The following is a 12579-nucleotide window of genomic DNA, read 5'->3' as shown; positions in this document are numbered from 1 at the left end:
AGTTGTTAGAACTTGTGTTCAAACCATTTGTATATTATTTATACAATAAAATATGTTCAAACCAACCAAACCTCACTGTCAGGATAACCTTTCACCTTGTCTGAAACAGGTATCTTTTCTTACCCATATTTTTCATATCTTGTCAAACAACAAGTAGCTGTATATAACAATAAATATGACTATTCAATATCATATACACATAGTAATGCATTATGCAGCATATTGTCTAAGGATATGGGATTTCATACTTCAATTATGAAACTTCATTATATCTTTGAAAGGAAAACAAATATAGTATGGAATGCAACAAAGAATTTATTTCACAAATTTAAGAAAATCTGCATGATAATATGTACATATATTATATAAGATGAACACACATAACAGGATAATTAAGTCAATACATGTAACTCATATTATTTTACAATTAATCCTTTTTAACATCTATATTGCACAATATCCTTGGTATCGGGTGTGGAATAATCACAAAATGCATGTATAAAATCATTGCAGAATATTTAGTTTTCTTAACCATGTTAACAGAATATTTTAAAGAAAATTTCAGAAATTTGTAGTGATCGAAGTTTGTATATAGTGTCATCCCATAACATTTTTAACAATGATTTACTGAATACAACACACATTATACTTATCAAAGAAATCAATATAAAGAGTTCAGACAAACATTTGAAATTTTAATTCCTATAGTATTTCAATCACAGACACTACTTGCTTTATGTATTAATATGAAATTAAGATATTTTGGGAATTTCTGAAATATCTTGCCCTGTATGTAAGCATTTAGGTAATGTCACAAAGACGGAAGTTTACAGACATCTCTGTCGTGCCAGTGACTCCATATCATGTAAACCAACAATGAAATGTGTACTGAAAATAACCACTGTAATCATATGCCATTCATGGGTCCATGTAGAAATGGGCTCAGTATTTGTATACACATGTATAACTTTATTGTAGTCTAGTTTATAAATATATTTATCACATGCAGTAAGTTACTGCTATGCTAGACTACAAACTTGATAGCTAGTTTAATTTTTTTTTTTTTGACTAGCTTTGTTGTTGTGCATATCAAACCAACACCTTTGTACACATTCAATGTTTGGTTGATAGAACCTTAAGTATTACATGATATATCCATAATGCAAACATACAGTCATAGTCAACTGTTTAAGGTATAATTGGAGCACAAAAGCAATGAATAAGCAAGTTATTTCTCTGTATGAAACTATAGCATTTACAGTCAGTTAATAAGTAGCAGTAAGGCTATGGTTAATTTGAAAAAAAAAGATAATTAGAAAAAAGAGGGTGTAATTTACAGCATTTTTTTTTAACAGAGAATTTAAGAAGAGAAAAATACTACAGTATATATTTATGTAAATATATAAAATATAGTAGAACACAAATATGCATGTTTCAGATTAACATGATTAAGAACAATCACTGATACAGAGTATTAAAGGGTTGAAGTGTGACACTAAGTTTGTTGTTGAGTATTTCGATATTAAATAAAAGCAATAATCACTGTAAAGTTTTTATCACAGTGCTAAAGTGCATAAAGAGTAGATTGAAAATATAAAATAATGAGAGAAAAAAATAAAATGTAAATACTCACTTTAGAGTAACAATACCATTTATAGTTAATTTGTTGTTATTACAGTTCATATATTTAGTTAGACAATAACATTTATCACAGCAGATTTTATCACAGTAAACATGGTAAACTGATAAATCAGAAATGGAAATACAGTATGCTTTTTATATTAAAGCTTAAATTTAATAAACAGTATTATGTATCATGATAACAAAATCACAACTGAATTAAAATCACTGAAATTAATTTGGTTTTTCTTGCAAATAATTACAATGTATGTACATAATTAATAAAAAAAAAAACAAAAAAAAAAACCAGCATATATCACAGTAGGTTTTATCACAGTAAATTGGTCATGTTAAGCAAAACTTGAAATGCAGTAGGGCAATATAAAAATTGAATAAATTATGTATCAATATATATATATATATCTCATGAATTAAAACCACTGAAATTTGTTTTGAAGTTTTTCTTGCAATTAATTTTACAAAGTGTATGTAAGAAATGAAAAAAAAAATATTGATCATGCAAGTCCCAATTGTAGAGGAGAAGTGGATCACAATAAGGAACTGAGACTAAATGCTGGCCTGTGAAAATTTAACATGCATGGAATACGGAGCAGCGGAAGCAGCTTCACTCATCAAAAGTCAAATTTGTTGGTTCGGTAGGGGGCATTGTGTGTAACTAATCAGGCAGTACACTGTATATTATCATGATTATGTTTACATATGCAGTACTCTATTTGAATCCTGAAATGACTGAAATAGAGCTACAGGTACAAGTAGAATTTATTAGGGATGGGAATAAAATACAGTTGACTTTGAGTGTATTTTCAGTTCTAACTCAGTCCAAATGCAGTGAAATTATGACTTGTTCATTAAAGTTTAATTCTGCACTTTATTAACTTGATATGGTTATTTATGATCTATAGAACAGCAGAGTAAAATGAAATTCATACCCAAGCATGTGCATATAGCCTATAGATTAGGTTTGCATGGATCTACAATAGGAAATCAAATCTGTAATGACCTTCTTTATTTTCAGTTATAGCTGATCCATACTGTTGAAATTTCACCCAAAGGACAAAAGTGTGATTACAGCAATATATTAAGGTAAAGTCTCAAGAATATAGGCAAGATACATAAAAAAGATTAGTTACACACGGGCCCACCTTTTGAAAGACAAATTAATCATTAAACAATGCATGTATCATAAATTCACCAATGAATTGAAAAGTTTTATTGCCCTAAGAGACTTTAAATATTTTTCAGTTTTAAGTAATTTAATTCTGGTTATAACGTGATATTTGATTGGATAAAAAAATTACTTTATATTGTATAAATTGGGTTGCCTACATCACAATGACTGTGTCAAAAATGTATCGATCCGCCTGACGTTATATTTAAATTTTGTACAATTTGGAATTATTTTCAAGGCAATAATCTTTTTTCCTTACACTAAATGAAATGAAAATTAAATTATAAGGAATGAATTTAATAGCTACCCAATTTATACATTATAAACTGTTTATACCATATAAATTTGGGTAGCTATTAAATTCATTCCTTAATTATTTAGTATTCAATATTTAATATTAAATTAAAAATTAAATTTTGTCAGCTGAACTATCAGATAGAAGATGTGGCGCACATTAAAACATCTGATGAGACTGTAGCTCTACTGGTTTCTTCTGATAACAAAGAGATTGATTGATTGATTGTATGTTGTTTTACGTCCCATTCGAGAATTTTTCACTCATATAGAGACGTCACCATATACCGGTGAAGGGCTTCAAATTTTGACCTTTACTCGGCATTCAGGGCCATTGAGCAGTGAGGGATCTTTATCGAGCCAACGCCTGCCGTGACACGGGGCCTCGGTTTTTAAGGTCTCATCCGAAGGACCCGCAACTTTCACTTCAAAGTGCCGAGCGCATGGCGAAGGAACAGTTGCTACCTATTTTTTATCGACTTAGGTCTGTCGCGGCCGAGATTCGAACTCACGACCTCCCGATCACGGAGCGAGCGCTCTACCGACTGAGCTACCGTGAACGGTGATAACAAAGAGAAAAATAGCCCATGGATTTGAAACTTTCCAACAGCTATAAATAGAATTATGTATTATGTAGTTTACTTGTGTATTAAGTTATATTAAAATCAGACCATACTGTAGGATGAGTACATTTTGAATGTATTTCACAGAAATTTTTATTTTTAATAACGATAGCAACACCTTTCATTGAAATCAAAAACCGATATTTAGAATTATGTATCTTAGTCTAGTCTATTTGTGTGCCAAGTTATATTGAAATCGATGCACTTTCATCTGTTTATGAAATTATCAATTGCATTCCAACAATGTCAAAATTTTAGAGTAAAATTTTACTGAATCCTTGTTTATTGCAATGGCTTATTTTTCTCAAATATGAGTACTTAAAACTATAATTGAACACTAGGTGATACATGCATCAATGAATGATTAATAATCTTTCTTTTACCTTTAAAGAGGAACAGTTCACCAATCGTCAAAGGAAGGCTCATGAAGAAAGAGGATTCAGTCCATACAAACTGTTCCAACATCGAAGGCACTTACCCGACTTTAGAGAGGGCTTGGTGCATATGCGGTGACTCCACCTTTCACACAACTCACATTCCACCCATGCAATCTTTCGAGACCGTCCAGGAGCATTATAGTCACCACATATGCAACAAGTGACTTCATCATCAGATTCCTCGACGGAGTTCATGGATACGTCAGAGTCAACGTCATTTCGTCATCACCAGAATCTGTGTCTAAGTCACTGTCACTCTCTTCCGAGTCCGTCAAGTCAATGATCACCGGAGCGACCTCGTCATCCTGAACTCCGTCAATTTTCCACAGTTTTGTCTCTACCTCATTTATCACGTGGCTCTCTACCCTCCTCCACTTCTCCACATCGTATGCTGATCTTGCTTGATTGAATAGCTCCATCACTTTATCTTTCTTAAATGTGGCATTGCTCCTGGCGACGAAGCTTTTCAATTCAGCCCAAACCAGCTCGATGGGATTCAGCTCACAATGATAAGGAGGTAGACGCAAAACTGTGTGTCCTGCCTGTGAAGCCAAATCGTCAATCACATACTTTGGTCGAGGCTTATGCTGCTTCACCAATGTGAGTAACTCAGCCTTAATCATTGCCGGAGTGTAATGAATACCCTTTCTATCAAGCCAAGACTGGATCTCGGCCTTTCGCGCCGACGATGTCGGACACAGACTCGGGATCCAGATGACTGTGATAGGAAGCATTATCCATCACGTTGACTGAATTACCCGGTAGGTTAGGGAGTAACTGCTCAGTGAACCACCTCGTGAAGTTTCCTGAGTTCATCTCATCATGATAATCATGAGTGTCAGTTTTCGACTCAAACATTAGACATGATCCCGGGATCATGCCCACAGCCGAAGAACCAGCATCCACGATTGTCAGACGACAGCCTTTCCCAGGTGGGACAAAGCGCCCATGACCTCCACGATGCGACTTAAAGGCAGAGGTAGATGTCCTAGGACAGTCCACCCAATCTCCCCTTGCTACATGATTGGTGTTCAACCAAGTCTCATCCAAGTACACGATAGGACGACCCGCCTCTCTAAAGTTTCGGATGGACCTCAGGTAAGTATTGCGCATACTGACAATGTCATTACGCTCTCCAATGTACCTCCGATCTGAACCAGACTTGTAGAATCTGAAAGAGAATGAAACATTTTTTTTTTTTTTTTAAAAAAAGATAAAGTTCAGTTCTATATTTATGCATGCAAACAATGTTTATTTATATACCTTTAAAAATTTGTTCCTACATAAATCTATACTAAAATAAGTCTAACATTTCCTATGTTTACCGAGTGGTCATAAAACAAGAGGCCCATGGGCCACAACACTCACCTGAGTAAGTTTGGCCCTGCTGTTCTTCACACCTGACTTTCTCCCATGTAATACTTATTGTGGCCCAGTCCTACCACAGGCACATGTTTCGTATATGGGGCATCCCTACTTATTTTTACCACAAGGTACCTCGAAAATTCCCTCGATAGATATTAAGACATTAGATGGGATACAACTTCTAGTTAGGGGTAGGATAAAACCAGAGACTTCTGAGTATTCCATTTCGAGGTCTCTCGTTTTATCCTTCATTTATAACCCCAACCGGAAATTTGTATCCCATCTAAAGTCTTAAAATGTATCGAGGTAATTAATGAGTGGTTTACAATAAAGAGGCTCGACCAGAGACGTCTGAAAGGATTTATTTGACAAGAAAAAAGTCTCTCAAAGTGGATGATATAATTTTAAAGTAGGTAAATGATTGATATATGAACAAAATACGAGCTTGAAGCGAGGGTGCCTGAAACTGAGTTAGGTACCTTGTGGTAAAAATTAGTAGGTGCCCTGTATATGAAACAATTGCTTGTGCATCCTACCCCCAGGGGTCATGATTTTAACAATGTGTAATCTACACTACCCCAGGATACTTCCACATAAGTTTCAGCTTTTCTGGCCCAGTGGTGCTTGAGAAAAAGATATTTAAAGATTTTTCACTATATATTTCATTGTAAAACTTGGATTCCCTATTGTGGCCCTGCCCTTCATCTCGGGGTCATGATTTTAACAAATAAGTATCTACACTACCCCAGGATGCTTCCTCATTAGTTATAGCTTTTCTGGCCCAGTGGTTCTTGAGAAGAAGATTTTTTAATGACCCCACCCTATTTTTGCCTTTTCTTGATAATCTCCCCTTTTGAGGGGGCTTAGCCCTTCATTTTAACAAGTTAACTTCCCCTTCATCCAAAAAATGCTTTGTACCAACTTTGGTTAAAATTGGTCTAGTGGTTCTTGAGAGGAAGTTGAAAATGTGAAAAGTTTACAGATGAACGGACGGACGATGGACACGAGTGATCAGAAAAGCTCATTTGAGCTTTCAGCTCAGGTGAGGTAAAAAATCGATGTTTGACTGCTGAGCGAGATATTGGACAATAATAATAAAATAAAAGGTATAACATTTCTTGACTGGTTCAAGGGTAAAATGCATTTTGTCGACCCTGTGGGTCCGACAAAATGCTTGTCACACTTGAACCCAGTCAATAAATGTATATTACTAAACAATTTTAATAATTATATGCTTTATTTGTAGGTTATATTTTTAATTGATTCTTACCTGAACCAAAGTTTCTTCACAAGTCTTGCCAGAGATGACTTGGTGAGCCTGATTCCCCTTTCCACCAACACACCTGACAGTCGACGAAGAGATACATACTCGCCCCTCAACTGCATTTCATGGATGGTCCTTTTAACCAGGTCCTCATCGAAGTCATCAAGCCCCTTATTGGAGTGGACCTTCTGCTGTACAGGAGGGACTTGCAGATCCTCAATTACAGTTGTTACAGGATCACACAGAATGTTTGCTTTCAGGGTTCTTTCAGATATTCCTAAAATATATTAAAATATTTATGTACTTCATGTACCAGAGGATATAATGCACAGACTACGTTTTCAATTTTTTTTAAATATATTTTTATATATTCTTTTTATATAATTTTATTAAAATGACTTATTGTGTAAGTAGAGAACTATATTTAAAATGTGATAACTATGTCATTTCTTTATATAATAATTTTTTTTTCTAAACAATTACTCATAATTTATTTTAATGCAATAGAAGCAAGAGAGTTTTAGCTCACCTTAGCCAAAGGCTTAAGTAAGCTTTTCTGATCAAAATGTGTCTGTTGTCTATAGTTTTCATTATTGTCGGCATCATAAACATTTCACTATTTTATCTTCCTCTCCAGAAGCACTAATCTAATTTCAACCAAACTTGCCACAAATCATCCTTGGGTAAAGGAATTTCAAATATGTTCACATGAAAGACCACTCTCTTTAAAGGGGAGATAATTTTCAAATGTTGGAAATAAAATGGCATCTTTTATAATTCTTGTTAAGAACCTCTGGGACAGAAGAGATGAAACTTATGTGAAAGTTTCATTGCAAAACTTGTGTGAAAGCTTCATTGCATAGTGTAGATTCAGGGTCTAATCAAATCGTGCCTTTGGGAGTAGGGCAGGGCCAAAACAGGGGAGTAACGTTATACATAGGAAGGTGTAGGAAATATCTTTCAACAGTCTTTTTATCAAGAACAACTGAGATATTATTAGGCACATTAATTCTAAAGCATCCTCAGTTAGTGTAGATTTAAATTTATTATAATCATTACCCCTGGGGGTATGGCATGGCTACATTAGACAAGAAAAGTTTTACAAGGGAATATATATGGAAGAAGAATTCTATCAGGAACAGCTAAGTTATAAAGTATCATATATATGAAAATAGAAGCAAGTTTGTTTCAAGTCATTACTCCCTGGGATAGGGTGAGACTATATATATATTTTTTAAACTTCTCAATTCTGAACTAAATCTTGCTTTTCCTTAACAGAGTGCTCAGATGAGCAATATGACCCATGGTCTCTTGTTTTATCTAAATAACTTAGATTTTCTTTTTTCAGAATTGGATTTTTTTTTGGTGTTAGTTGCAGGATATCTTATGAAAAGGTCCATTATTACAGATATCTGTCAGTAACAAAATATTTGTATGATAATAATACCTGTTGCTGTAGAAAGTCTCTTCAGAGGGTTAGATATGTTCTTTACCCTTCCCTGTTTGCTCTCGTGCTCAAAAGTCTGATAGACTTTATTGAGAATATCAAGAACCTATGTATTACAAAAAAAATGTTAAAATAATAGTTTTAGACCACCTTAATATGTATTTTATTAAGTTCATTCTATGGCCACTATTTTTGTTTATATGAACTCTTTTGAGATATAAGATATTCAGAACACCTATGATATCAATTTCAAATCTTTTCATATGATACAGGTGAGCTAAATTGAATTTAGGTTTATTTTCTCCCCTTCCCCTTTTCCAATGAAGAACAGTTTTTTATCCCATAAAAAACCAGAAGTCTCTTATGAGACTGTAGCTCTACTGGTCTGTTTGTATAACAAAAGAAAAGTAGCACTTGGATTTGAATCATTGCAACATGCAACAATAAATAGAATTATGTATCTTAATGTAGTCTACTTTTGTGACAAGTTATATTGAAATCAAATGAAAACTAGGAGTAGTAGCGTTTTGAAAGTATTTTACAGAAATTTCTATTTTTAGTAACCATGACAACACCATTCACCCAAATAAAAAAAAACCAGAAATACATATTATGTATCGTAGTATATTCTAACTGTGTGCCAAATTAGATTGAAATCAGACCAAATTTGTAGGAGGAGTAACGTTTTAAAGGAATTTCAAAGAAATTTCTATTTTAAGTAACCATGGCAACACTGTTCATCGAATTCAAAAACCAATGCAATAAATTATGTATCTTAGTATAGTCTTCTTGTGTGCCTAATTATATTAGAAGCAGACTTAAACTGTAGCAGGAGTAGTGTTTTAAAGGAATTTCACAGAAATTTCTATTTTTAGTAACCATGGCAACACCGTCCATTGAATTCAAAAACCGATGCAATAAATTATGTATCTTAGTGTAGTCTACTTGTGTGCCAAGTTATATTGAAATCGGACCAAAACTGTAGGAGGAGTAGCGTTTTAAAGGAATTTCACAGAAATTTCTATTTTTAGTAACCATGGCAACACAGTCCATCGAAATCAAAAACCGATGCACTAAATTATGTATCTTAGTGTAGTCTACTTGTGTGCCAAGTTATATTGAAATCGAACCAAAACTGTAGGAGGAGTAGCGTTTTAAAGGAATTTCACAGAAATTTCTATTTTTAGTAACCATGGCAACACCGTCCATCGAAATCAAAAACCGATGCAATAAATTATGTATCTTAGTGTAGTCTACTTGTGTGCCAAGTTATATTGAAATCGGACCAAAACTGTAGGAGGAGTAGCGTTTTAAAGGAATTTCACAGAAATTTCTATTTTTAGTAACCATGGCAACACAGTTCATCGAAATCAAAAACCGATGCACTGAATTATGTATCTTAGTGTAGTCTACTTGTGTGCCAAGTTATATTGAAATCGGACCAAAACTGTAGGAGGAGTAGCGTTTTAAAGGAATTTCACAGAAATTTCTATTTTTAGTAACCATGGCAACACAGTCCATCGAAATCAAAAACCGATGCACTAAATTATGTATCTTAGTGTAGTCTACTTGTGTGCCAAGTTATATTGAAATCGGACCAAAACTGTAGGAGGAGTAGCGTTTTAAAGGAATTTCACAGAAATTTCTATTTTTAGTAACCATGGCAACACCGTCCATCGAAATCAAAAATCGATGCACTAAATTATGTATCTTAGTGTAGTCTACTTGTGTGCCAAGTTATATTGAAATCCGACCAAAACTGTAGGAGGAGTAGCGTTTTAAAGGAATTTCACAGAAATTTCTATTTTTAGTAACCATGGCAACATCGTCCATCGAAATCAAAAACCGATGCACTAAATTATGTATCTTAGTGTAGTCTACTTGTGTGCCAAGTTATATTGAAATCCGACCAAAACTGTAGGAGGAGTAGCGTTTTAAAGGAATTTCACAGAAATTTCTATTTTTAGTAACCATGCCAACACCGTCCATCGAAATCAAAAACCGATGCACTAAATTATGTATCTTAGTGAAGTCTACTTGTGTGCCAAGTTATATTGAAATCGGACCAAAACTGTAGGAGGAGTAGCGTTTTAAAGGAATTTCACAGAAATTTCTATTTTTAGTAACCATGGCAACACCGTCCATCGAAATCAAAAACCGATGCACTAAATTATGTATCTTAGTGTAGTCTACTTGTGTGCCAAGTTATATTGAAATCCGACCAAAACTGTAGGAGGAGTAGCGTTTTAAAGGAATTTCACAGAAATTTCTATTTTTAGTAACCATGGCAACATCGTCCATCGAAATCAAAAACCGATGCACTAAATTATGTATCTTAGTGTAGTCTACTTGTGTGCCAAGTTATATTGAAATCCGACCAAAACTGTAGGAGGAGTAGCGTTTTAAAGGAATTTCACAGAAATTTCTATTTTTAGTAACCATGCCAACACCGTCCATCGAAATCAAAAACCGATGCACTAAATTATGTATCTTAGTGAAGTCTACTTGTGTGCCAAGTTATATTGAAATCGGACCAAAACTGTAGGAGGAGTAGCGTTTTGAAAAATTGTTTACAGACAGACGGACAGACAGACAGACAGACGGACGGACGACGGACACCTTACTATCGCATAAGCTCTTCTGGTCTCTGACCAGTAGAGCTAAAAATTTGCCTAATTGGCAATATCAGCTTTACCAACTCATTAAGTATTGGAATCCTAAAAGCCTTAGGAGACACAATGTTCATTCTAAACACAGCAGATTTATCATTTATCTCAAGAGCTAAATTATGATAGCAATGATCCTTGAAAATATGTAATATTTTCTGTGTTATTAATATAGATGTATTATCTAACTTAGAATAAAAGAAAATCATAAATCTCTAAACTCACAAATGAACACTATAACCTACATGGCCATGGGGATGGGGTGGGGGGAATAATTTTGCTGATATATAGAAAACATATTAACTACCATATGCTTGTGTCCCCTCAATAAAAACGTATGAAAATGTATGGCTGTGCCCCCCCCCCCCCAACTGAAATTGCTTCCTATGGGCCTGACCTATGAGCCTTTTCATTTGAATTTCAAGACAATGTGCAAGGTTTTATAATGCACTCTTATTGTGTTTTAAATTTAACAATGATGTCCAATCACAACTTCTTGCATGCATTTCAAAGAAAAATATTCCTGATTTCAATTTTAAACAAGTACATATATGTACATTACTAAGAAAAATGAAAATTTCATCTTGAAGTTGTGAAAGGCTCATATTTGACATATACAGATAACTTGAGCCTCATTTAAAACATACATATTATAACAATAAAAATAGATAGCTTATGCATATAGATTTGCAACTCATGGCATCACTATATTCAGTTTTAAAATTCATCTTTGATATTTAAGATTTTTGCTTCTGTTCAAAATATATAAGTTTTGATTTGTTGTCCTTACTGTGAAAAATGAAACATTATGGTAACTTTTTCTCGGTTTATTTTGCTTGAGTAGTTAACTTGTGTGGGAAGTAACTCTTGTCAGCAATTGAAATGCTAGTTTTTTTCAGTATCTAAGAGTTGTCTTTCTTGTTTATATATAAAAAAAAAATAAATAAAAACGTGCTTTTAGGTTTTTGATTTTTTTTTTTAATTTATTGAAATGTGAAAGAAAAGGCATGGCCAGGTATGAAACCATATACAGTGTATGCTGAATTTAGACTTCTTCTCTCTCACTAATTATGTGCCTAAATTAACAACACGGGTAAAATTTACATGGGTGTGAATAGACCTTACACCACACTTTTTAAAGGGCAAGGTCGTTTTTTGACGTCATTTTTGAGCAGACAACAGTCAACACAACAGCTAAAACTTTCAAAACTGTTGTCTGTTATATTTTACCAACTATGGATTTTTTTTTGTGTGTAGAGTGTTCTGAATATGGAATGCAATTAAATTATAGTGTTTAAGTTATGGCTGATGTGAAATATAGTGAATATAACAAGGGTGAACGTTATAGGCCTATATGTGTACAACTGTTTGGTGATACCGAGATTCTGAAGTATACAGGCTTAATGTCCTGTCCTCTGTGTTGGATTAACTACCGAGGTATGCTCACATAAGGTAGTCAATTTTTTTCTACACAAATACTTGTTCTAGGAATGTATATGGACATTCCAGAATATAGTACCGTAGGTCCATGGTTGCAAACATAGCTGCATAGCTCAAAGTTGTCAACATATACCTCTGTTATCATGCTTATACCTGTAGTGATTTTACAACTTGTCTGTTCTTTTTCTGCCGTGGTATTTTGCAAATTCTGCTGTGATAGTTGGTTATTTTCTT

The 12579-nt window shown here is 33.9% G+C and overlaps 2 protein-coding genes across 2 annotated transcripts; both read right to left on the bottom strand.

Moving 5' to 3' along the window:
- Nucleotides 1-4017: 4017 nt before the first annotated feature.
- On the bottom strand, nt 4018-5276 carry LOC133197834 (uncharacterized). Its single transcript, XM_061334024.1, has 2 exons — nt 4922-5276; nt 4018-4881 (listed from the first exon to the last, which is right to left on the bottom strand). Exons 1-2 carry the CDS (start codon nt 5274-5276, stop codon nt 4355-4357), a joined length of 882 nt encoding a protein of 293 aa, XP_061190008.1. The 3' UTR covers nt 4018-4354.
- A 1515-nt stretch (nt 5277-6791) lies between these two features.
- LOC133197833 (uncharacterized) lies at nt 6792-10985 on the bottom strand. The gene is made up of 3 exons (XM_061334023.1): nt 10935-10985; nt 8240-8345; nt 6792-7069 (listed from the first exon to the last, which is right to left on the bottom strand). The coding sequence occupies exons 1-3, from the start codon at nt 10983-10985 to the stop codon at nt 6795-6797; spliced, it is 432 nt and encodes a 143-aa protein (XP_061190007.1). The 3' UTR covers nt 6792-6794.
- Between the last annotated feature and the right edge of the window lie 1594 nt (nt 10986-12579).

The sequence above is a fragment of the Saccostrea echinata genome, unplaced genomic scaffold, assembly GCF_033153115.1.
Source record: "Saccostrea echinata isolate AGI-Se365-2 ecotype Australia unplaced genomic scaffold, CSIRO_AGI_Sech_v1 ptg000032l, whole genome shotgun sequence".
In the NCBI taxonomy this organism is placed as follows: Eukaryota; Metazoa; Mollusca; class Bivalvia; order Ostreida; family Ostreidae; genus Saccostrea; species Saccostrea echinata.
The sequence above is the reverse complement of the archived record's forward strand: the minus strand, read 5'-3'. Positions and strand labels throughout refer to the sequence as shown.